This window comes from Cyanistes caeruleus, chromosome 1, assembly GCF_971803275.1.
Source record: "Cyanistes caeruleus chromosome 1, bCyaCae1.hap1.1, whole genome shotgun sequence".
NCBI classification, from domain to species: Eukaryota; Metazoa; Chordata; class Aves; order Passeriformes; family Paridae; genus Cyanistes; species Cyanistes caeruleus.
Window position 1 is genome coordinate 13948023 of NC_141701.1, and position 26733 is coordinate 13974755.

General features: G+C 35.0%; 1 protein-coding gene across 1 annotated transcript in view; it reads left to right on the forward strand.

Moving 5' to 3' along the window:
* Positions 1 to 26733, forward strand: part of TAF2 (TATA-box binding protein associated factor 2) — a 56297-nt gene that overhangs the window by 16985 nt on the left and 12579 nt on the right. Inside the window, exons 10-24 of the mRNA XM_086899973.1 lie at positions 1143 to 1208; positions 2947 to 3051; positions 3243 to 3378; positions 4474 to 4628; positions 6821 to 6935; positions 7034 to 7143; positions 7806 to 7871; positions 9083 to 9335; positions 12594 to 12734; positions 14123 to 14233; positions 15725 to 15918; positions 16462 to 16601; positions 22291 to 22360; positions 23845 to 23954; positions 26219 to 26448. Coding sequence (XP_086756099.1) covers positions 1143 to 1208; positions 2947 to 3051; positions 3243 to 3378; positions 4474 to 4628; positions 6821 to 6935; positions 7034 to 7143; positions 7806 to 7871; positions 9083 to 9335; positions 12594 to 12734; positions 14123 to 14233; positions 15725 to 15918; positions 16462 to 16601; positions 22291 to 22360; positions 23845 to 23954; positions 26219 to 26448 — 2002 coding nt within the window. The remainder of the gene's footprint in view (positions 1 to 1142; positions 1209 to 2946; positions 3052 to 3242; positions 3379 to 4473; positions 4629 to 6820; positions 6936 to 7033; positions 7144 to 7805; positions 7872 to 9082; positions 9336 to 12593; positions 12735 to 14122; positions 14234 to 15724; positions 15919 to 16461; positions 16602 to 22290; positions 22361 to 23844; positions 23955 to 26218; positions 26449 to 26733) is intronic.

A 26733-nucleotide genomic window follows, 5' to 3' on the forward strand; every position in this document is an offset into this window, starting at 1 on the left:
GAACATGGAGCCAGAATTTTGACATGAGCTATTTCTGGAGTGGTTAGTAATTTTCAGGCTTTTTTATGGCATCATCAGCTTTCTATTTCTTTACTCTTTTTTCTTTCTGATCTCACATATCACCTTGTAGTATTAGACTGAGATTTCATAGTATATTTGAGGTAGAAAAGTATTAGGTCAGTAATCTGTGAAACACTATTAGTTTTCCAATGTGAACTGGCTGGGTTTTAATTTTCCCTATAATTGTAGCTTCAGCATGTCTAGCTTAGAATGATTCTCCTTCCCTCTCTTGTAATACTCTAGTACTACCCACTGAGTAGTACTAAACACTGGAGGTAGAAAAGCATTGCTACATGTCAGATCAGTAAGTTGATAATGGGTTTCAGTGTCAAGTTTTTGCTGGGTTTTTCTTTTCTTGCATAAATTGATCTCCTTATAAGAGCCTCACAAGGAGTTGCTTTTTGGAAACACGTAAACAATGTGCACAATTAATTGCAAAGTTGAGCCTATGCAGGTAGACTACTATGTCAGCTTCTGTTCTTTACTACAGCAGAAGTCCCTCTATTATGAAAAATACAACCAAAATTGTCTGTAACAGTGGTTCTTTTGCATATGATTATGTACAAATCCAGATTGTGTTAAAGTTTAAATTCTGGATTTAGAACTGAATGAATTGTGATAATCACCAAATTGCAAGTAATAAGATCAGATGAAACTAGAGACAAGGGGCACATTTTTAAAGAAGGAAATTCATTAAAATCAAAATCTCTTAACTGTTGGTTTCATTAGTTGCACTATATCTATTCTAGAATTGGACACAAATAATTGACAAAATCTTGTCCTAAACTCTTAGAGGTGTGTTTCCTTGTTGTGATATATTGTTGGGAACTGTTTCTGCAGTTATTTTACGACTTCATTGCATTACATCTTGTTAGTAATAGCCACAGCATCAGTTAAATGTGAATTACAACTTGCTGTTCTTTGTAGATTGCAGAGTTCCCTGGTATGTAAATTACGGATAAGTTCATGACTTTAGGAGATCATTTGTATTTAAGGAAAGTATTTTCATAAAGGGGCCTAGAACATTTTTCTCCACTATATTCTATGCATTTCATTTCCTTGTTATGCTTGTTATGATACAGTTTCCTGCCAAACATTTGCAGCACAGCAGTTCCAATCAATAATAACATGAAGAAAATTTGTGTTAAGTAATGATATAATTTTTCAGCTAAATTAGAAGTAAAATATCATAGTAAATCATCAGGGAAAGAAAAACAACCTTCCTTCAGACACATGAATTAATTTGTATGCAAAACAGAGGTCTCAGATTTTTCCTGTTTATGTCTGGTGTAACACAAACACTGCACTTCAGAGTGCTTATTCTAAAAGACAAGATCCTAGAGCCTGGGAAAATGAAGGAAAGAAAACTGCAAAGTAACTGCTGTAGGGATGAAAGCTTCAGAACAAAGCTTTGTGCGTAACCTTTTCATTTTGTGTCCTCCTCTCTCAGACTGTGGTTCTCTTCAGCCTTTGATTGTGCTGGTACCACCCTACTGTAAAAATTAAAAACTTACAGAAATTAGTATAGACATATTTCATATGGAAGAAGCTTACTGACTGGATTACACTGAATGGCTGGACTGTGTTCAAGAGCATGAGCATTGTGAAATTCTGTGGAAAAGCCGGTTCACTTTCTACTTCAACAAAGGTTCTAGGTCCATATCGGACATTTTAATGCTGTTTTGGTGCCAGTTCAATAAAAGCTGTAGAATTACAATGATTGAAGAAAAATATAATATGAAGAAGTTTATTAATATTGAATGAGCTACAAAATGTAACGGTCAAATGCAAACTTGTCTCAGTTTGTTTTGCAGTTAAATAATGTAACCAGTACCAAAATCAATCAACACTTAGTAGATATAAAAAGGGATCTTGGGATTGTGGGTCCTGGCTCAGTTGTAATTTGCAAGAAAAGAATTTTATGTAAGTCAATCAACTGTATGATCTGGAGCTGGATAAATAGTTTTTATTCTGAGACCAAATTATTATATGTCTGAGCCACAATGTCCGTTCCCTCCTTGAATTTCAATTCTTTAATGGTTGCTAATCCTTCCCTACCTCAGAATAGAGAAGTATCCAGAATAACAGGAGAATTGTGATAAGGGGAACTTCAGCAACTGCTTATCAACTACAAACAAGGAGTTAATCTACATACTTCTTTTTAAACAAAATTACTGTACCTAAGAAGGGTAATACTTGCTTAAATTTAGACATACTTCTCTTTTTGTATCTTTTTAAGATGTTAAAACAGATACTCATGAGCAAAGTCAAGGGATTCTCCCAGTAAATAGAAGGATGGAAAAATTATTTAGGTATTGCAGCTACCTTGTTTCTTGCCATCTGAAATATTAAGGACTGCAGACAAGGAGCTAAGTGCTGGTACTGTCTTGCTAGAACACTTGCAAGCAAACCTCAGCAAACCTGGTTTCTTCAGATATTATTCATGGAAAACTCAAATGTCCCATGAAAAATATTAAAAAGCATAGCAAAGCAACATACAGTTGTGACAGACTTGGGTCATCAATAAAATTAGTCAGTCTATAAATAATTTCTACTACTCAAATAAAAGTCTCCTTAAAAGGAGGCAATAAAAGCCTTATTTTTCTCAAGGATTAAATATTACCTGCGTAGTCGTCTTAGCATGTTACCTGATTTAGAAGATACCAAGTTTGCCAAAATATTGAAAGATAAAGTTACTAACTAAAATAAAAGGAAAGGAATTCCTTCGGCCCATCTCATTAAAGTGTTCTGTGAATTGTAAAACTCCTGCATTTCTTGAATTGCAACAATTATTTATTTAAATACAAAATATTTACTCTATACAGTTACTCTTAAATAGAAGTGGAGCAGGAAGATTGCTGATTCATGAGTAATTTCCAGACTCAGGCACTGGTTCCTTGATCATTTTGTTGGTGCTTCTACTGTCTCTACAGCACTACACAGCAGCTATCTTGTGCCATTAATCTCTGTACAGTACTTGCTGGATACCAGGTACATACACCCTTGTCACCTCTCTGGGCAAGTGAGTGGTCATTTTAAATGTGCCATAATTTGTAACTAAAGCAGTACAGGATATCCTAAGTAATTGTTGGTGTTGCTCTAAGCTTGGTTGCTGGAGTACATTTTAAGTTTTGTTCAATAAATTGCAAACTAGATGGGTTTTGTTTGTTTTTTTTTTCCAGCCCTGCTTCACATCTACATTTTTCTATCAAACACCCTCATACACTGTCCTGGGAGTATTACACTATGTTCCAGTGTAAAGCACATCTTGTTATGAGACTGATTGAGAACAGAATTAGCATGGAGTTCATGTTACAGGTAGGTATTTAGATGATTATGTGGAATATAAAAAACTCTTCAGTTGCATTTCTGTTGATTAAATAGAGTTCAGAGAAGAGCAGGTCATCATAGGATTCCAGTTGTCATTTCAAGTTTAGCAGGACTGAATGAACATTTGAGCATTTGGGTTAGGATAAGGTTAGCTGTTACTCTTATGCATAACTTACAATACTTTTTATATGCTGCATATTCTCTTTAATCTTAAGATGTTACATTGGTTTGGGTTATTTTGATTTGTTGTTAACTCTGAGAACATGTTTTACTGTCCCTGACTGGTGTTGCTGTGAGGTAATCTAATGAAATTATAGATACTGACAATAATGAAAGTCCAGCTCCAGCTGTCTCATTATATAGTTTTCAGTGCTAGATGAAACTTAGATGCTTATATTAGAAGGAGCATTTGAATAGAAGATTGTAATTTTATTCTGAAATACTGAACTTCTGCAGAACTGTAGTTTCCCTTCTTTACTAATTATCCTTTGTGACATACCCTAGAAAGAATAGAGTGCTACAAATAAACAGTTAAAAAATTAGTGATATTTTCATATCACCTTAGGGGTTTTGAGAGGTTGGAGTTTTTTCCCTTGATTTGGGGTTATTTTTAAGGAAAACAAGTTTGTTATTGTACTAGAGCTATTATAGGTAGTTGCCAGGTTGAAGATACTGCAGAGAATCTGATGAATGTTGAATTTCTGAAAAAGGAGATATAGTCAGTGCTTTCTTTTACTGTGGATAATTTTTGAAAGTTGATGATCTTTTAATGGATTTTGTATGTGCATATCTATGTGTAACTTGGAGGAAGATACATTTAGACTGAAAATTTCTGATATGGTCAAGCAAACAATTTCCCATAATGTCTTTATTTTGAAAACCTTTTTTTAAAGCCAGTTATCAGAAAGTGAGTTTATCGGCCTTCAGTTGCAATTCAACTGAAATCAAACAGAAATGCTTATTTTATTTATGATTTGAAGTATAAATATAAGTAGATGTATATATATATATAAATATAAATGTATATATACTTATATATAAGTATCAGCATTTAGGGAAAGTAATAACTTTTTCTCATTTTAGGTTTTCAACAAATTGTTGAGTCTGGCCAGTACTGCTTCATCTCAGAAGTTCCAGTCACACATGTGGAGTCAGATGTTGGTTTCCACATCTGGGTTTTTGAAATCTATCTCAAATGTCTCAGGCAAAGACATCCAACCTTTAATAAAGCAGTGGGTGTATCCTTTTTATTCTTGGTCTGGATTGTTAATGTGGAGAATGAATTTGGCTTTTTAATTGGCACTATTAAAGGAATGTGAAGAAGGGTATGAAATATCTTTGCATAAAACAGTTAAGTACATTATTCTGTGAATTAGATATATATGTGAGCCACAAGTTCACAATCTTTTCATAGTCCTTTGAACTATGCTGGCTTTTTTGCATGTTCTTTACTAGAAAGGATTTCATTATTTTAAGTTTTTCTTTGAAATAAGTACAGGAACTCTGCTGGAATTTAAGGCCAAATTATACTAAAAGGATTCCAGAGGACACTGCCCATAGAAATATGCTGAAGTCGGACATGGAAAATGCTGTAGTCTGGTGCATTTTAATATGTGATTTCCAGTAAATCACCATGAAATAAGTAACCTAAAGCACAGACTATTAGCTTACAATATACTTTAGTAGTTTAGTAGCTTGTGTTAATAGCACAGTTTCAGGTAAAATAAACCTCTGTGTGTTGATTCTTCAAATTTAAGTGATATTAGTCAAGAAACAGGGTTTCTTATTTTGGATACATAGGAGGGGAAATTTGACATGGCTCCATTTAACGGGTTAAATTGTTAGTTTTATTTAATGTGACTCCAGGCTAGAATTGTACGTGACTACAGTAAAAACATACCTTACTCTTGAAACAGACAACAAAAGTAGGTATTTAATTTGAGCTCATTTACCAACATTCATGCATCTCAATATCTTAACTAAAAAGCACTGTATAATTACTATTTATAGAGTTGTTTGAGAGGTTAGTACTTTATTTGCACCAGAAGTGTTCATAAAGTATAAATACACATTATTCTAATTTCCATGCTTTGCTGTGCCAAGCACTTAAGAAAAATAAAGAGTTCTGTATTCACACTACAGCTACACCTAAATGTCAGCATTACTATCTGAGCTTATTACATCTGTTAATTACATCTGTTCTGTAAGGAAGAAAGATTTGTACCTCACACATTTGGGGATTTTTTTCACTTTCTCCATACTTAGGCCCCAAGGTTGATCCTGTTAACTCTAACTTGTATTTAATCCCATGATTAAAACCTCCTACCATGCTTCAAACACTGCTATTCCTGTGACAATCGATTTTCCACCTTGTAAGATCACAGGTGTTCATGTTGTTTGGGAGATATTACTGCTATTAACTAGTGCTGTCTTATGCCATTAGCAAGGGCTGTGTTGATGCTGAGTGTCACCCTTGTGCTGAAGAAACCACTAAAAAATGTCTTAAACTATACCTGATGACAAAGTCACAGAGCTTCATGAAGGCAGCCTCAATGAACAGAACTAGTCTGAGGTATTTAGCCAAATGGCCAGATTTTGGGAGGAAGGTTAACAACCCCTGTATGATAAGAAATGTCTTTGAATATGGAAGCTCTTCCCTTAAATGTGGGGGCATGAAAGAACAGATTTTTCTCCCTTGCTTTTGTCTCATATTGTCAGATACTTGTGAGAATGTGCATTAGACTAAAATGCTTCATTTTAGTGCTTTTTTTTACTAGAAGTAAAGTGTAGTAATGGCTGTCATACAGAAATGAATGATGAAATTATTCACAGGAAAAATTGTCATGAAGAAATCATTGCCTGGGGAAAAATTTAGAGTGAGATTGTTACTTTTCGTTGTTCCTGTTATATACTCTCATGTGTATGTGAGCTCATATACACACACATGTGAATGGTCACATAGCCCAGTTTGAAAAATTGCAGTAAAATAATGGAGTTAAATGTAATGTGGGTAATGTCTACACTTTCTCCTTAGTTTTATTTTGCTAAAATACATAGTAAAACCATATTGAAATTACTGAAGTCTTACACAATTACTTTTTCTAAGAGTATGCCAAGAACATTGGATGCGGTGGAGTCCAGAATAGTTTTTCATAATTAATTTCTTCATACTAGGTAGTTTTCATTGCACATCAGTTTTTCTTTGTATGAGATGTGATTAGACATGAAAGAACTATTGAAAGAAAAAAAAATTAAAGAACGTAAACCCCCTGAATTTCGTGAATGAACATGAGTGATTTAATTTCCAGATTTTCTTGGAATGGGAAATTCTAGGAATAAAGAAGCATAAAGCTTAAAGTGTTAAGAATTGAGAATTATGGCTTTTTATAGCTATTGCATTGTGCACTAGAATTCCTATACTGCTTATTAGGGATCAGAGTGGAGTGGTAAAATTTTATGGTAGCTTTGCATTTAATAGAAAACGGAATGTGTTGGAATTGGAAATAAAACAAGATTACACATCTCCTGGGACACAGAAATATGTGGTAAGGTCCATTTTCCATATTTCACCTACATGTACAAGTATGATATACATTAATAAGCATAAGCTCAATGTTAATAATGAAATCTTGTGAACTTGAAGGGTCCTCTTAAAGTGACAGTGCAAGAACTTGATGGCTCATTCAACCATACGTTGCAGATTGAAGAAAACAGCCTTAAACATGATATACCTTGCCACTCTAAAAGCAGAAGGTAAGAGCTAAAATACTAACTGCAGGTATTTTTATTATGGATTTATGAAAACATACATGACATTTGTTGATAAATTTGTGCTTCTTACTAATACTACTAAACAAGATTTTCCTGTGATGTAAGTGGAGAATTTCGTACTGTTTAAGGACACCAAGAAACCTTTCACAGTTCTCAGTTATAAGTCATTTTATAAAATAAGAGTTTTATGAAGACCTAATTTATGTGGAATGAGTTGAATGAAGACTCTAATTAATCAAATTATTCAAAGTGCCTTTGAATGGGAATCACAAGTTAGAGGGAAGACAAATGTAGGCCAGAGGAGTGCCTCAAATGAAGAGAGTGCTGGGACTGTTAGGTCAACCTAAGGAGCAAGAAAAGTAACGTACTTCCCACATAGAGTCTCTTCATTTTCTAATGCATTTTAATAATTTGAATTCTCAGTTATTACTCTTGAATTCTCAAACTTCTGTGTTTATGTGTAATTGTAAAACTTGTAGAAATGGATGCGTAGCTCAAATTTGTGAATATTTTTTGCTGGAGAGAGCATTACTTTTTCTTGTGAAACTCAGAGGACTTTTGCAGTCTTAAACTTGATTTATAAACATACATTTGCCAGTTTGGTAGGTAATGCTTTTTTTTTCCCCCCCCCTCTTTTTTACTAGAAATAAGAAGAAAAAGATTCCACTAATGAATGGAGAAGAGGTGGACATGGACCTTTCTGCTATGGAGTAAGTTGGCTTGTTGGAGTTTCTCAGTGTGAGTCTGAGCCATCTTCCCCTTGTCTGAAGCATGCTATTTTCAAGGATTGGATAATAAAGTTGTACTTTATTATATGAGTGACATCTTTCAAGACTATCCCACATTTCTTTGTCTTTACTGAGACTCTTCTGCTGTAGCTGGGGAAATTTTGGCAAGTGTAAAAAGTATGGATTAAACAATATAACCAGATTTTATAAAAAATCTTGAGCATGGTATGCTGATAATAAATTACTTGACTCCTAACACATTTCCAGTGGTATCTTTCAGATGATTTTATAGGTAAAATGTAAAAAAGAATTTGTTTGAAACAAGGTGAGAGCAGTTCTTGTTGGATCTTGATGAAGACCATTTAACTGCCACTAATACAGACAAGTTCCTGAAATCTGTAATTACAAAATAATTTCTCTAGATTAAAAATAATGATGAAATGCTTCACACTGAAATCCACACTGACATTAATTTCAGTTGGAACTCTTAAGGTCTTTCAAAGCAAATTGTTGCTCAATGTAAATTCTTGCCTTACCCTCCTTGACTGGGAGCCAGTAGTGCCCTCAGAAGCAGTGGAGGTGTTGGCATCTTGTTTTCTGGCTGAGGGAAGTAAATAATCTGCTCTTGAAAGCCAGTGGTGTCCCTTTGAAGAAGGATAGATTGCTTGTCTCATTAAAAGTGTTGCAGATTCTCATAAATTTAACCTCATCTAATACATGATGAGAAAAAAAAATTAAGGCATATTTATATTTACATCGAGTAAGTCATTGCTGTCATTTCCATATGATAGTTGACATATGAATCATTTAATTGCATTGAGGGATAATTACCCTAAATATTTGTGAGTATTTTTGACCAGTATTTTTACCAGTTATGCTCAGGCCCCTGCTGCATTACCCTGAGCTGGGACTTCAGTGATCTGAGAATGACCTTTGAGCTGGGATAGGATTTTATGCATGACACTTGTACTTTATCTGATAACCTGATCTGTGGTGTGGTTATTCTGTTGTCCAGTTTGGACTCCTCTGCTCCTGGAGCAGGAGACTTTGAAAAGTTCTCTCTAAGATGTATTTTGTTATGGTTCTTTGAATTTGAATACCTTAAAAATAACTTACAACAAGTTAGAAGTTCTTTAGAATTTCTATAGTCTTGAAATTTTGTAAGCTATTAATGTTTTCTATGTCTGTCTTAGTGCTGATTCCCCCTTGCTGTGGATAAGAATAGATCCCGATATGTCGGTGCTGAGAAAGGTGGAGTTTGAACAGTCTGATTTCATGTGGCAGTATCAGCTGCGATATGAGAGAGATGTGGTGGCACAAGAAGAAGCTATTCTGGCATTGGAAAAGTTCCCCACTCCGGCATCCCGGCTTGCACTGACTGACATCCTGGAACAGGAACAATGTTTCTACCGGGTGAGAATGCTGGCCTGCTTCTGCCTTGCAAAGGTGAGGTTGTGTGGATGGGAGTGAGGGAGGATATCCACTAGACTTTGTAGATGGCTGAAAATGGGTTAGAACTCAGCACAGTTCCTAAACTGGCTCGATATTTAGCTTCTTAAATGTATTTGCCAAGTATTTTTAACATGACTGATTTGAAAGGAAAGTTGTATTATTTTAGTCTGTAAATGGAGACTGCAGAAGGCTTTCATAATTGTCAAAATTTAGATGTCAGACATGAAAACCACAAGGGATTTTTCCAGATTTCATTAAGTGGCAGAAATAAAAGACTGTTGTTTAATTTTTTTTCAGAACCAAAGTATATTTTTTATTATTTTAGTGGGAAGTTCCTTGGCCAGTCTGTTGAGAGCTCCGAAGTGCTGAAATTCATCTTTTTCTAATTGGGCTTCAGATTGTTGCTCAAAATCGTTTCAGATTGAATAGGGTCACAGAAAACCATCAAGTTGGGCTACAATTAAATATTAAAAAGCCAAATAATTGCCTTGAGAATGAAAATTAGTAAATCCCTAATTTTAAAACAAGTGGGTGGAAACACAAAAGAACAAAAATTTCTAAAATGGCATATTGGTGACTTTTATGGACATGATTGACAATTTGTAAAGTGCAGATTATTGACATCTAGCTTGCTTTGTGCTGTGTACTTGTTGGGAATAATTTAGTTCCCATACAGAAATACAGCCTTCAGCTATATTGTGAAAATCAAAATCCCAGTGTTTTTGGCAAACTATTTTCATGTTGTGAAACACTGATGTGAAACTGGCAGTGTATGTTCTAGTCTTGGTGCTGCCAGTATCTGACATAAAATATGCACTTTTCATAACAAATTCACTTGGAATATCTAACAGTGTATATTCCACAGGTAAATATTAGAACGGTTGTTGTAACATTTAAATACTATTGTTTTTTCCATCTTTACTTTTACTTCTTAGACAATTGGGCTGCAGATAATCATTGCCAGTTTTGTTCAGTTGTAATTGTATGTAATTATGTATGGAAAATCTTGGGTCTGTGGGTAAGGTGGTTGACTTGCAGAAAAGAAAATAATAAGGCAAGCAAAAAGTATGGCTGTGACATTAAATCAAGGTGAAGGAGCATGGCAGAACAAAGTTGTAGATAAGTTTATGTAAGTTTACCTGGGAGGAAAGTGTAATACATTCCATTACTGATTAATCAGGATATTAATAAGAATACCTTCCTGTTGTCATTGAGTTTCATTTTCTCGGGCTGTAAATATTCAGGATTTGTATTCTTTATTGAAAAAAGCCAAATCCCTCACGATTAATCAGGAAGAGGGTTCTTTTTTGTTGATTTACAGTTTCTAGCTGGGTTGCAGTTACTGTTATGAAATATTCTCAGTGAAGTCATGTTGATACAGAGAAATGATATGTGACAGTGCAATTATCAAACAGAATTAGCTACACTTTCTAGGTATGCTTCATTGTAAAACCGGACTTCAGTCTCTCAGCAGTGGCGTATCCAGGTGACATATTAAATTCTCATTGATAAGAGATGTGTGAACACACTCTGTGCTGAGTCCTTCAGGACAAATAACAAATACAGAGAAAGGAGAAGATAATGTCACAGTCTTAATTCCTGAGGGTACACAGGCTGTTTTCCCAGTTCAGATCCATTGCAGTATAGGTGATGTGTTACGAACTTTGTAGTAGGAGCACTACCATCACAAACTTCCCCCTTCCAAACATTGAGGAGTTTCATAGGTGTGCATGAGAGTTACACCTTAGTCTACATTTGTGCTACTGTATGGGGAATGTGCAGTTACATTTAGTTCAGAATGTATAATGCCTCAGTAGAATAAGTAGAAAAATTAGATTCTGTCAGTAAAGAGAAATTCATATGAGTCACAACACATGATAAAACCAAAACAATACTGAAAAGATGATGGTTTAACTATTATGGATTTTAATTGAGAATAGTTGTTCATCTACAGACTTTGTGAAATTAAATGCTTACCATAAGAAGTTAATAAAAAATGTACATCCTGATATTTATGGAATAGTGAGTATCTTGTAAATATAGTACACTTCGATATTTTGGGATTGAGTTTTATTGGACACTGCTACATGAATTTCATATTTGTAGTTTTAAGTTCTTTATCATGGTTTATAAGGAGTCTGTGGGATTAATCTTCCTCTGCAGAAAGAATTATTGTAGCTTTCAAAAGAAGCTGTACCTGCATCTTTAGTTCAAACACTTTAGTTATTGCAAGTGGAAGATCGATTGCAGTATTTTCCCTCTCTGACTTTCCTTTGAAGCCTGGCTTAGTGGAAAAATGTTTTTTGGTTATACAGCACTGCTCTTCCACAAAAGCAGTGGTGAAGTGGATTGCTGTGCATGTTGAGATAGCTCTTGCTTTTCCTTCACTTACTGCGTGTATAATAGCCTTTGAAACAAGTTACATAATTTAGAAGGAGAGCAGCAAATTCAGTTTTTTCTGTGTAAGAATAGATCTTTCCTTAGTTTGTGGTGGGTCTGTAACAGTAGGAATTCCTGTAGGGTGCATTGGTCCCATTTGTTTGTGTGCACACACACCTCAGGTCAGAATAACCATCAGCAGGCACAGGTGTTCCTGCCTGCAGGCATTCAGTGCTCCATACAGCAAATGTATGAAACCCAGAATGCTGGGAGGGCACAAAAAGCCGTTTTGTCTTTGTGGAACCTTAACTGTCTTACAGCAGGGCAGACTATAGCAATAAATTGTTCTCAGTGCTCATTATAGTAAATGACAATTAGAGGGAGCTGCCTTGTCTTTAACTTTAGGGGTGGTCTTTAATTCTTAGGGTGGCTGTGGCCTGTCTTGAAGTCTAGGCTGAGGTTACTGGCAGGGTAAATTTGGGAAGTTGATATTGCAAAGTCCCCTTCCATCACTGGCTTCTGTAGAGTCAGAGAACTTGGCTTAGTAAACACAGAATTTTCATCTAAAATATATAAAAGAGAAAATAATTAAGAACAGAAGTTTATCATGGAAGGATAGTTAGTTGCAGATGTCTTCCAAACTGTACCATTTCCATAAAACTTACCTTTAATGTAGACAAGATATATTGGGAATGACAGTGAAAACTTAGCTAATATAAGATAATACATTCATGAAAGTAAGTATCTATTTAAAGGAGAGAATGTTCTTGGCAATTATCCTTTTTGATTATGGGAAATGTGTATTTTTCTACAGCCAAACTAAACTTGCAGTGGTCATGTTAATATGATTTTCCTTCCCCCCTACTTATTCAGATTGCAAATTCCATGGTAAGTACGTGGACAGGACCACCAGCCATGAAGTCACTCTTTACCCGAATGTTTTGTTGTAAGACTTGTCCAAACATTGTGAAGACCAACAACTTCATGAATTTTCAGAGCTACTTTCTTCAAAAGGTAAAATTTATTTTTCACAATAAATGTGTTAAAAGAATTGGCAAAAATGCAAAAATGTTCCTACAACTGACAGTTACAGGAACATGGATAGCACAAACCTGATTTACTCTTTAATAAAAATCAAAGTAACTTTCAGTTGCTTTGTAACTTAAGTTACAAAGTAACTTTCTCATATGGCTTCAGTTTGTTCCAGTCTTATTAAAAAAATCAATTAACAGATTCTTAGCTATTTTTTTCTCAGTAGCTGAAATTAAATTAGCAGTTTCTTCAGGAGAATGGAGAATTATATATTATTATATGATTACTTGCAAGTATTTGTGACCTCATTCTTAAATAGGACTGTAAGGAAGATACTCATTTTATCTTTTACGTGAATTCAACAACTGCCTTTATTCTTTAATAGCAGTTATACCATAATGCAGGTAACATCTTACAGCTCTTAAATTGGTGGGCTTTTTAGTTCAAGACATTGCATAATCCTTCTTGCTCTCTTCTTTATATTGTCAACTTCATATATATCATATATTTTCATATATGCCACTGTTTATTTTGGTGTTAGCATAGTATTTTTTGCTGTAACCTATAGTTTTTGGTTGTTTGTTGGATAACAAAATTAATTATGTTTTGCTCTCAAGATTCACTTGACTGGGTAATTGAGTTCTTACTACATAGATTACATATTACTTATTTTATAGAAGACTCAAATTTTGTCTTTTTTTTTTCACTCTGTCCAAAACTGTTTCATCCTTCATGTCATTCTTGCACCTTCTTTTTGTATTTTTCTGCTTTTTTTGTGATTGTTCATTCTTTACCACTAAATCTTACATTTTTGTCCCTTTTTAATCCTGTGTGCCAAGTTTATAGATCTAGAGTAAGATTTTTAAATCTATGTTGAATGGACTTCAGAGATTTGCTTAGCTCATTCTAAAATAAATACCTAATCAAAGTAACAGCTGTCTGGCTAGTAATTCTTGAGGCTTCGCTGACCCTGTTGGGTCTATATGTCTCAGTGAAAGTGGAAGCTTAGACATTGTGTTGACATGAAAACACTCAAATTCAGTGTCTATCTCAAATTCCATCGTCATTTTCTGTGTCTCATTGTTTTTCCTCTGATACCTTTTTAATAGTGTCTTGAGTGTCTGGTTTTGGATATACTTTTTTTTTAATGTCTGTACTGTGACTAATTACTGAGAAATAACTAAATAGTTTATTTGATCTGAAGATTATATAGTACATGGTCTGACTTTAAAAAGTTTGTAAATACAGCTTTTCAGACACCTGCCATTGTAAATTTGTTAATTGCTGATTTGCAGGATGTGCCTCTTTTCAGGGTTGTAGCTATCATTTCAATAATGTAAAAAATTATATTAATTAATTTTATTACACAGACTATGCCTGTTGCCATGGCCCTTCTGAGAGATGTTCACAACCTTTGTCCTAAGGAAGTTTTAATGTTTATTTTGGATTTGATCAAGTATAATGATAACAGGAAGAATAAGGTAAAGACTGTGTTTATTTTAATCTCTAACTGATTTATTTTTTTTGGTGAAAAAAGTTTTAGTTAGTACACTGCATGTTGGATGCCACTACTGCACGTAGCTCAGAGCTGATGAAAAGGTGGTCTGGTAAATGTTAGAGAATGTTCTGTAGCTGACATTTCTATGGTGGCACTTCCTGGATGTTTCAAAGCTCTGTGTGCTTGTTGTTACTAAGGACCTGCTTGTCTTCATTTGCACACATACTTTCTTGCAATACTCTTTTTCGTTCAAAAGACCCAAGGGTTTGGAGAATATGTAGCATGAGAAGTTAAGCACTGTTTTTTGATGTTTATTTCACCTTGAGAGGAGTATTTGAAAGAGCAATGAAAGGGAATAATCTTTTTCTAAAACTATATAGGACTCTGGAATTCTGTGTTCTGAGTATCAGTTCTAGCTCACAGAACTGGATTGTCTTTATTTGGTTAAAGAACAGGTGAACCACAGGTTTATATTGTTCCATCACTTAGCTGAACCATCTGTGTTGGAAATGTTGTCGCCCAAAGTTCCTTCCCACACAGACCACTTCTGAACGATGATTAAATGACTCTTAAGATCCTGAGATGATACAGAATTTCATCTCTATAGCTAGGAGATTAGCATAATCTTCCCATTTAAGTATCCAAAATGAAGTGGAACCAGTCTGATGTGTCTTAAACTTCATATTTCCTTGTGTGTAGAACACACACTGTAACAAGACACATGCTGCTTGTTACTGAAATAAGGATGGTGGGTGGGGAAGGGTAGTGAGTTGTATACATAAATGCAAGTATCAGTAGCCACAGAAAGGGGTGACATGTGCTGACATCATCTTACCTCACTCAGCCTTACCTTTCCATGTATCCCTTCTACAAGTTTGACATCTTCTGCTGGATCTGACAGATGTTGTGTTTGTTTAGGTAAAAGTAACTAATATTCAAATCCAGTACTCCTTTCTGCTTTTTGTAAATTTTATTTTTATATGTTTTGCTGCTTACTAACACAACCAACAGATGCAAAAGACAGCATAATGGAAAGGGTGAAACTATGAGCCCAGGTAAGAGGTTTGGATGAAGAAGTAAGATTTTCTTCACTAAGCAGCAGTGAGCTTGTTAGTTCACTTCAGAAGCTCATGAATTTGCTTGCTGGATTAATGGTATGATTTTCAGAACCATTTTTTTTCTGTTTTTCTTTCTCGTGTGTTTATGAGTTTATCTCAAGGTCTTGTTTTTAAGATCTGTTCTGTAACGGGACTTAAGCATTTACTAGTTTTGAAAGGACATATATTATTATATTTTTATTATATTTTATATAATATATATTATATAATATATAATATATTATAAAATTATATTATATAATAATATAATTTATATAATATATAAAATTACATTATAGAAATATAATCTATTATTATATTTTCTTTATTCAGAAAATATTATATTAAATATTATATTAAATATTGGTTTTATCTAGTTTTCAGACAACTACTATCGTGCTGAGCTTATTGATGCCCTAGCCAATTCTGTGACTCCTGCAGTCAGTGTGAACAATGAAGTTCGAACATTGGATAACTTAAATCCTGATGTACGACTTATTCTTGAAGAAATTACACGTTTTCTGAATATGGAGAAGCTTCTTCCCAGTTACAGACATACTATCACAGTCAGGTATGATTTAATGACACTACTTTTCTTGGGTTTTATGTACCTTTCTGTAGTTCACTTTTGAGATTTTAGCTTGTATGTCTTAATCTTAAATGTCAAACTCATTTTAACTTTCAAAAGCTGATAATGCAAGTTTGTCTTGATTGCTTTACTTTCCAGCATTAATTTTTGTCAGTGTAGACCTTTAGTAACAGTCATAATCAATGAACCCATGCCTCTTCAAGAAGAGCATTTATGAAAGTTTTGCCTTTTAACAATTACTGTAGAGCATTCAGCATCATCTGAGTTGTGTTTTGTCTAAGTTATCATGGCTCTACTGAAACCAAGCAATGGATTTGACAGGGTGGAAAATTTTGTTTGTGTTTCTGCCTAATTAACAGATAAGAGCTGTATGTTAATGCTGTGAAAGTAATTGTAACATGTTAATCATGTTAATGTGGATAACATAATTCAGAAAATCTGCAGTACTTGATTTAAAAGAAAGTAATTTTATGTTTCTTGGCTGGTTCCGTAAAGCTGATGTAAATTTTCTTCTGCCATTTCTAGCTGTTTAAAAGCTATTCGAGTGCTTCAGAAGAATGGTCATGTCCCAAGTGATCCTGCTCTCTTCAAGTCCTACGCAGAGTACGGGCACTTCGTCGATGTCCGAATAGCAGCACTGGAGGCTGTTGTTGATTATACAAAAGGTACCCTTTTCCAAAGTATTTTGACATTTTGTAGCAATTCTCATACAAATGTAATGCTTACCTCATTAATATTAGGTTGAAATAGTGTCCACCAGAAGAGTGGTGACAGTTGCATTAATAAGAAACTGAGATTTCTATTATTGTTTAATCCCAGCAAGTACATGTGATATGAAGATGAGCATTGTTTCTCAGTGCTTTGCAAATTGAATCAGATAGCAGTGTTTTGAAATAATGAGTGGCAGTAAGGGGATTTGGTAATTTGTCTTTAACACTTCAGTGACTTCAATTTAATTTATTTCAGCCATAATTGCTAGTGAAAGAAATTTATTTTGCTTTAATTTCTTCCTGATATCTTAATTGTGCTTTTTGCATGCATCTTGTGGTTACAAATTTTGGAAACTTAGATTATTGTAGAGATATTTTGGCTGATTCTGTTTTGCCATTCCTTATGCATAGCTTATGTTTGTGAGATGTTTACATTCTTTTAATATTGCTTTTATCCTTGTTGACGATTGCAGGTCCATGAAAAAAAAACCACCCTGGACAGTTTCTTAAATGCTTGTAGTTGATACTCAGTCCTGACAGATTTCTGGCAGATAATGGCAGTTAGAAATTACAGCTTCAGTGATTTGCATTACATAAAGTTAATTTAGTATTATACTGTCCTTTTCATTTATTTGGGTTATTCTTTCTTTGTTCAGCAGATTTGAAATACTTTTTATGTTTGGAGGTTTATACCTTTCAAAGTGGCTAAATCCTTCAGTTCTTCCTCTGTAGCAGACTGGTGGATCTAGATTTCTAATTATTCTGTCTCAGCTTTCCTGGGTTTGTTTTGTTTTCAGGATAAAGGAGAGTTTCCTTTGTTTGTTACGTGAATAGTTGTATAGTAATAGTAAAACAGTTAATTTTTAATTAATTAATGATAGTTAACTTTTTTGAGGGCTGTATTGCTTTGACATTACACCTGTTATTCTATCCAGACACTTCTCAAACTAGATAAGCCAGTGGGAGATTTTAAGGCAATTGAAATCTTTGAGTGAATGCATTTGGTAAAACTCAGGTATCCTTTTGCTGACTGAAACCAGGCTGTCATTCTGCACAGCTGATAACTGTGAGGCACCCAGCAGTGCTCAGGCTCCCTCCTGCAATCCACCAGACACTCTGTATCCTTAATCCACTCCAAACACACCATTGCTGGTCCTGTGAGTGATACCCAGCTAGAATTCTGAACTGTGCTAGTGCTATATATATCTCTCTGGTGGACTAATTGCTTTTTTCCACCCTTCATAGAATGTTAGTGGAAATATTTGCTGGAGAATAGAAAGCTTACTCATCAGCTCTTTTCCTTTAGAACAGTCTCCTCACTAATTCATCCCACCCTGTGGAAAGACAAACTGATAGAATTAATGTTTTCTCATTAAATTCTTGACCTTTTATGGATGGTATTTATAGCTATGTTATTATGGTTAATAACTGGCTTTAATAAGAAAGTGTTTGTACTACAAAGTAATAAAATCATCTTTAAAACAGGTGATCAAACAGGGTGCTGGATAAGCCAGATAATAGAGTTAGTAGCTTGAAAACTACAGGGAGCTAAAACTTGGATGGTAAAAAGTAGTAGATTACTTGAAATCAGTGGTTGAGCTGAACAGAGTTTTTGACTGAACTCATTGTGAAATCTGATAATGACAGGTTAGAATACTGCTGTACCTAACTGCCTTGCTCCTTGCCAACAGCTTTTTCTCTGATGCAGAGGTATCAGATGCAAATATCTATTTTCTATAAAGTCACTACAATTCACCACGCAGTCTATTATCTAGCTGGTCATCAGCCATTTCTAAAATACAAGCTTCCAGCACTGAACATAGGAGCTTCTGCTCCTGCTGTAAGACTGGTGGGTTTTTAGTGGAGGGATGATTGAGAAACTCAGTGAGCTGAGTTATTCCTGTACCCATAGAGAAGTTAGCAGTGCTTGTCTTGCAGAGCCCTAAACCTGGCTTTAGAAGGAGAAATGATCAGCCATCTATTGCCAAGAGATCTGATTTTCGTTGTTCCTGGTTACCTGCTTCCCAGTTCACACTGGATGCAAACCAGCAGCTATCAAGTGCCTGTTGCTTGGCCAAAGCTGGCTTTTAACAGTTCTTGTAAAGGAAGCTGACAGATTTTGTAATTTCCATAAAAAGGAAAGTCTGTGTTTTCTGGTGGAACTTTCAGAGTAGGAGTAATACTACCTTTTTTTGAGTTACTTGAAAAGAAATAATTTCTCAGTGGAACTGATTAAGTTGTTTTCTTTGCCATTAATAGCAAGAGTTTTTTTGAGAAATGGTAACTTTTTTAAAATGCTTGAGGCAGCATACAAGGGCTTGGACAGTTTATCCAAAGTGGCATGAAGTGAACAGGGTTTATTAACTTTTTAAAGTTAACTAGTGAGAGCTATATGACTATTAATATTTACTTATATAGAACAAGGTGGTTGCATACTTAGAAGAGATAACAAGAAACTATTCTAAATAAATAAGCATTATCAAATTTGATAAATGTTGAAGTTCAGTGTCAAAGATGCTCTGCTGCAATTGAGACCCGAGACAGCACTGTTTGTAACTTGAAAAAAAATCACAAGGGGATTTTTGTTTCAGAAGGCAATCACTTGTGTTTATATCTACCAGAAGTATGAAAGTCTACACGTGTTGCTTTTCCCACAGCCTTCTCCTAGACAAACTGGCAAGCTACAAACAGGATGGGTGGTCACTGCAGTACCACCACTGCAGTGGGTAAGAATTCAGGTCATGGGCCACACTGAAGGTGTGAGGGTGGTAATCAGTGGTTTTTACTCAGGCTGGTAGTCTGTCACAAATGAGTCTTCAGAAATTACGTGGAGAACAGCACTGAAAGCAGCCTCATCAGGTTTATCGATGAGAAAGCTGGTGACGAGGTAGACACATCAGAAGGGACAGACCTGGGCAGGCTAGGAGAGTAGGGGAGCAAGAACCGGGTGAAGTTTAACAAGTGCAAGGTCCTGCACCTGGGACAACATAACCAAAGAGCCCAGAACAGGCCAGGATCTGTTCTTGGGGAGTAGCATCACTGAAAGGGACCTGGGGGTCTTGGTGGATGACAAGCTGACCACAAGTCAGTTATGCAGCAGATCAGATCCTGGGCTGCATCTGCAATATGAACAGAGTCCGAGATGTGATCATCCCACTCTACTTTGTACTCAGTCTGCACTTCAAGCAGTGTGTATAATTGCAGCCCTCATAATTCAAGAAAGTTGTGGGCAGACTGCAGAGGGTCCAGAGAGGGGCCATGAAGATTATCAGAGGGGTGCAGATCCTGCTCTGTGAGGGAGGAGTGACAGCGTTAGTTCTTTTCTCCCTGGAGAAGTCTTAGGGGGACTTCAACACAATATTCCAGTACTTAGAAAGCAGCTGCAAAGTGGATGGAATGTCTCTCTCCTCCACATGGAAAGGAGAAGGATTAACATGTACAAGTACTAAGAGATGTTTCATCTTGATACAAGGGAAGAATTTTTTTGCAGTGAGAGAAGTCAATCAGTGGCACAGCCTCCCCAGGGATGTGGTGGAGTCCCCATTGCTGTAGGTTTTCAAGATGCAGTTGGACAGAGTGCTAGATAATCTCATCTAGGATTCCTTTCCCATGGAAGGTTGGAGGAGATGATTTTGTAAGGTCTCAAAACCAGGCCTTGTATATGGCTGCTTTTGCTAATAAGATCTGTTCTGCCTGAGGTCAGGTTTAATTTGTCATTGCTGTCCAAATTTGTTTCATAGTTCCTATATAAATTTGAAGAGCAGGTTAAATGCATTAGTAGAAAAGCTTTGGAAGCCTAGAAGGCTTAGCTTACACTATAAGGCAAATAGCAGGGAAGACTTACTTAATTTCTAGCTGAAATAAGTTTAAAACACAAAGAAAAAAAATTTTTTTTTGATCACAGAAGTATGGTGTTACCTGGTTTTGTTACCCAGTACCATCAGCCTAAAGGATTAATCTCCCAGACTTTTCATTTTCTAATTAAAAAGCATTTTAAAATCCCTTTTGTTAGTCAAAATAAATACAGTTTGCTAATGATTGTGATTTCATGTTTGCAGTGTTGCAATTCTTCGCTGCATGGTAAAAAATACTGTTTCTGTTACACGCAAAACAACTTTTGTTTGCAGCGTCCTAGCTGCCTTCTGTGCCAAGCCAGGAAGAGCAGCTGTGCATTGAGCTGAGCACAGGAAGTCACTAATCCCTTAGAAGTATGTTCTCTGCATAGTTTTTCAAAGGTTTCTGGTTTTTAAGGCAAATCTGAGATTGTAGTTCTGATCTGTATGGATACAAATTTGCTCTGGCATCATCCAGAGCTGTGTAGCCATGCTCTAAGCAGTGCCTTGTGTGAGCTAATCCATTCTGCCTCTAAAAAGGGCTTGCTGGAGCCTCACCAGAGTAACCAGTTTTGTGTTGGCTGGATTGCAGGAAGAGCAGGACTGACTAGCAAGTGGCCTGCAAAGACTCTTCAGCCATTGTCTAAGCAATATTTTAATGTAGTTGCTTTCTCCTAGCCAGAAAAGGGTCTTATGTTTTAGTTGTCCAGATTATTTTTAAAACTTGTAATAGAATGAAGTGCTGGTTCTTACAGTATAAATAAATGCTTCTTCTGTTAAAAGCAACTTACTCTAGTGAAATAACAAGAAAATAATTGGTATTAGAATTGGTTGGACTAAAGAATATTTTATATTTTAAAATTGTTGACTGAAAACCAACCAAAATAAGGAAGAAAAATTGAACTGAGGTATTGAGAACTTAAAATACCATTGACTAGGGGAAGAAAGAAATACATTGCTAGGACCACAAGATAGAAAGCAATAGAAATGTTTTTGGACCGGTCTATCCAGTAATGATTAATATACTCCCTTCATTGTTTTGAAGAATTGAGAATAGAATACTACTGTAGAAATCTTACAGTTATGCACCTGACAAAAAGATCACATAAAAATTCTTTCCTGTTTTGTATAATGAGTGATGATGATATCTCATGTAGTTTCCTATTTTGCAGTATTACTCTGATAATCAAAGGAATTTTGTAATGTAAGTTACATTTCAAACTGACAAGCTGATCTTGTTTCCAACACTGTCAAACAGCAATTTCCTAGAAGTGTGTGCTGATAGGTTTCAAAATCCATTCTAGTTGCAAAGTATAATGATTTATAAAACTAATGAAGGCTAATGAGGGGAGCATGATTGCGGTTTTATATAAGCCCTGTAATAGTCTTCTTCCTGTCCTATGTAAAGATTATTATCTTTATTTCACAGATTCCTGTTTTTGAGAATTGTATATTCTCTACAGCAGATGTTAGTGCTTCTTATTCTTAAAAGGATATGTGAATGCATTCATTTTAGGAAGCACACGATATCAAGATGAGCCTTTACTCTGATTTTCCCAATCAGTGCTCATGCAAATAGTCAACTTGGTTGTTATTGAGCAATTGAGGCATGTAAGAGTTTTGTAAATGTTTCTGTTTCCATGTAAAGTAAGACTTTTTACTTTGGATTTGCTCCATAATTAGTGGATTTGCTCCTAAGTTGTAATGATTCATGCTCTTCATGTGCTAATTGAGGAACTCATGATTGTCTTAATCTAAATCCTTACACTTTATATATAGAAATAGGCATTTTGTTTTATTTTGCTTTGCAGTTGACAGGAGCTATGAAGAATTGCAGTGGCTACTCAGTATGGTTCAGAGTGATCCTGTACCCTACATAAGGTAAGTGAGTTAATAAAGAGAAAGATTTTTACTAATGCTGAGGCTACTAAGTAAATTCTTCACCCAGAATCACTAGAATAGATCAGATCCTTAACAGCTTCTTCACAAAACTGTTTTTCCTTCTTCTTATTTTATATTAATTCAGACATGTTTAGATGTTTCAACAGTTCACATCTCAATAATTGACATATTCTGTTCTTATTCTTCATTATATTATTTTTGTCTTATATGTTCTACCTTGTGGCAGAAGTCTGAAGTTAGCAGTTATTTCCTGATCATAAATAAAGTGTATAAATATGATGTTGCATATGGCAAAAATGACTTCGTGATATTTAGAAAAGACAGAGGCTGAGACATAGTACACAAGATATTTGGACATTAAGCAATTGTCAGACTGTAGATGGGGTGAAAGGATCATGTGAAAATATGGTGAAATTTCTAGTATTGCTTGTTTCAACTTCATTTTCACATGAGTGGTTGGGTATTTTAGCATGTTCATTACAAACCTGTGAATACCAAGGTTCATAATAATTCTTTTTTCCAAACGCCTTATTCTTATCACTACCATTAAAGTACTGAGTTTCAAAGTTAAATAATGCTACTTTTATTCTCTCTATATAGGTGATTTCTTACAAATATCATAGCTGCAAGGTTGTTCTGTTTCATTTCTGTCATTCTTGTTAATGGAAATAAATACAGGTTTTGCTTCAGTTTAAGAAGAAGATTTAATTTTATTTGTATCCTTTTAAAGAGGATTTTAAATTATGAATCGAGTGCAATATGTTAGCCTCTTCTAAAAGAAAATGCAAACAAAAAAGTATCTGCAACTTTTCATTCCAAATGTGTAAGACAGCAAGGTGAAAGCTGGCTGTACAGAGAAAAAATGTTAAAATAGTAAGTAATGAAACAAAGAATTCATTAAATGTTTTCAAGGTGAAGTTTTAAGAAACAAAAATGTATCTACTTTCAACTCAGTGTGTAAATACTGTAAGCATCATGGTAAGGATATTCAGAAATCGATGTAATTTAAGTGGTGGCAGTGTTTGTCTCCAGGAAAATGTGCAAGACATGGTTTTTGGGCCTGCCATTTTGTATCAGTCATAAACATTTGCAGTTATTTAAAAACTCTTTGGTATCAGAACGTAAAGAGTTTATTTGCGAGTGTTGCTGCCTCTTGGTAAACTTCCAAGTCAGTTTGCAAAAAAAGATCATTGCTAAACAGAAGAGCATAATGTAGCCTATAACTGTTTACAGTTATGTCTAAAAAAATTCTACTGCTTTGCACCATATATTTTATCTCTAAGTTATATTGCTGATGGTAAATCTGTGTCTATGCATGGGCAGAAGGAAGAACTTAAGGCATGAAACACTGGTTAAAAATTTGAAAGTAATAAGTTTGTAAGAATGTTGCAAACTGAACAGAATTTGTATCCTTAGGTTTTTTCTTTTGCATTTAATTAAGATTATTTTTCTGTTTCTTTCAGGCATAAGATTTTGGATATGCTGACTAAGAATCCACCTTTCACCAAGAATATGGAGTCCCCCTTATGTAATGAAGCTTTGGTAGATCAGCTTTGGAAACTGATGAATTCAGGTTAGGTTTTTTGATTTGTTTGTTGTTTTGTTGTGTTAGGGTTTTATTGTGAGGTTTTTTGAAATTATGTTAAAACCTTGCTTCAGAATATGCCAAGAGCTCTCTTAGTTTCAATAGTTAGAAATTAAAAATCCAGTCTCAGAAGCTGAATATCATATATGTACTTCCAGAACACTCTTAGTGACATAGGCTACCAAACCTTGTTTTTAATTCTTTCGTCCATTGATGTAGTGTGCTTTGATGTCCTTCTGCACAGAATCATAGTTTTAATGTTCAAAATTATTCAAAGCAACTGTTTCCTCAAATAATGGTGTCTGTGTTACACTTAAGAGTCTGCTTTATATTAGATGACCTCTTTTTGTCCTCTTTTTCTAAACTCTCAGAGAATATGAGAAGACAGCATTGATACAGATAATTCAAATGAGATTTTCAGAAGTGCATTATAGACCTAAAGCTCAATTTGCCTTGTGAGGTTGGGAATGATCCTAGTGAGAGAAGTACTTGCATCTTTACCATTGACCTGTTTTTCATTACTGAAGCAGTTTTATCCAGTCCTGACAAACTGCCCTTTAACATCTGGCACATTGCTACACAGATTACATATAAACATTTATATAGCTTTTTTAGGTCATTGCAAGCTTTCTGTTCTCTGTGTGTCATTATATTCAGTGTTTAAAAGTTTACAGCTACACTCCAGGGGTTGAAGTGGGGAGACTACTAGTAGTTCAGTTTCATAGGATTTGCCAAGTGTCAGACACAGAAAATAAACAGTTTTGATGTTCCCATCAGCGAATTTGTTTTTGCTTTTTCATGAGAGAAGAGTGTGTTCAGTGTTACAAGCATTACCTCTTTTTGCAAGTAACAAATAGGGTATACATTCTTATTAAGGTTCATTGGGTTTTAAGCACCTAAATTTCTATGCCTCAAGATGACATAATGTTTAATTTAATTTTCTGTAAGGGATAACTGTAGCATTCCAGGGCACCTTGAAAAAAACTGTTGATGTGACAAGCTAGTAGCCAGGTTTAAAGGTACATGATTCTAGAATCATGAGTTGCTTTCATTTAACATAAGCATACGTAATGGAGAACAGACTCTGATTGATGTATGTAATCTTTTCTTTTTCTGTGTTAATAAGAAGTAAATTGATAATATAATAGTTCTAAAATTAATATTTTTGAATGTCTCATTCTCTGGGGAGTATTTTGATGTTAAAAATCTTCAGATTAATATTCATATTGCTTTCATTTGTAACTGGGTACGTGTAACTGGCAATTTGTAACTGGTAAGGGTAAGCTAAGCTTACTCCAAACACTATTTTGGCCCCATAAAACTACTATTTATGGGGATAGATCTTGTAATTTTGTTTTGTGCTAAGTCTTGCACAGCCACATTAACATGGCAGTTGGCACATCTGTGTCTTGTTTACCAGATACAGTTAAATTCCTGCTGGGGAACAATATGTTCAATAAACTTGCAATCAGTCCAGAGCTGGGCTGAGTTAACACCAGAATCGCTGTATTTGCAGCATTGCACCAGATGTTAAATGTCTTTCTGTTGTGATTGGTGCCAAACATGCTTAGACCGTTTGTGTATGGAGGTATTAAAGCAGTGCACAGTTTGCACTGAAAAATAATAACAAAATAAAGCATTGCTTTGTGCAGTAAAAATACATATTTTGAGTATGAATACAAATTCAAGTATTGAGTATTCAGTGAAGTACATGACATAGTAATGATGTTAAAAAACATGTTTGTGCATTTCTCTATGAACACAGTTTCCAGAGAGTTAAGTTTTAGTCATGCTTTTAAAGCTCTTAGTGTATTTTGTGGAATACATAGGCAAGTGCAACTAAATCAATTGATACAGGAAGCCGGTTTCGTAACAAAGTCTTCTATTTACTTGTCCAGTAGAAAAACTTGAGAGTGCAACTTGAAAAGTAAAGGCATACAGATGTGGGTTTTTTCCTTTATTTTTCATTACATTATTATAGGACTTACTTTTCCAGTCTTGTTCTACTAAACATGTCTAACTTACAACCCTGGAAACCTAAAGCCTTCTTTTTAAACAGGAAAAAGAATAAAAGTTAAAAAAGAATATAAGTTTAAAAAGAAAGTAAGAGCTAATAAGAAGCAGGAATAATGAAGGAAGTACATCTTAAGCACAGAAAATGGCATATTCTGGTAGGCCTAGATCACTTAAGATGTTATTTTTGTGGGAGAGGAGATTTCATCTCTGTATTAACAATTTCTTTTGTATTTTAGGAACTTCACATGACTGGCGATTACGATGTGGTGCTGTGGACCTCTATTTCACTCTCTTTGGCCTCAGCAGACCTTCCTGTTTACCATTACCAGAACTTGGACTCGTTCTTAACCTGAAAGAAAAGAAGGCTGTACTCAATCCAACAATTATCCCCGAATCAGTTGCAAATAATCAGGAACCTGTGATCAGTACTAATAATCATGGACAGTCAGTAGGATTTCAGAACACCGTAAGCGCAAACCGTCTGCATCCATCCTATTCAGCTGGCTGCAAGTTCTTGCATGGGTTGCTGATATAATTTTGTATTGTGTTCAAGCCTCTCATGCTTTACCTATGCTATCTTCTTACCTCATTGCTCTTTATTCTGTCCGCTTGAAAAGCTGGTGTATACCATGACTTTTTGGACATTTTTTCACTGTTTGGCATCGCATATGCAAGCTTTTTACTTGGGTTTTTTTTTTTTCTAGTCTCATAATTTCTGTTCTTTATGAAACTTTACATATTTCTTATGAGA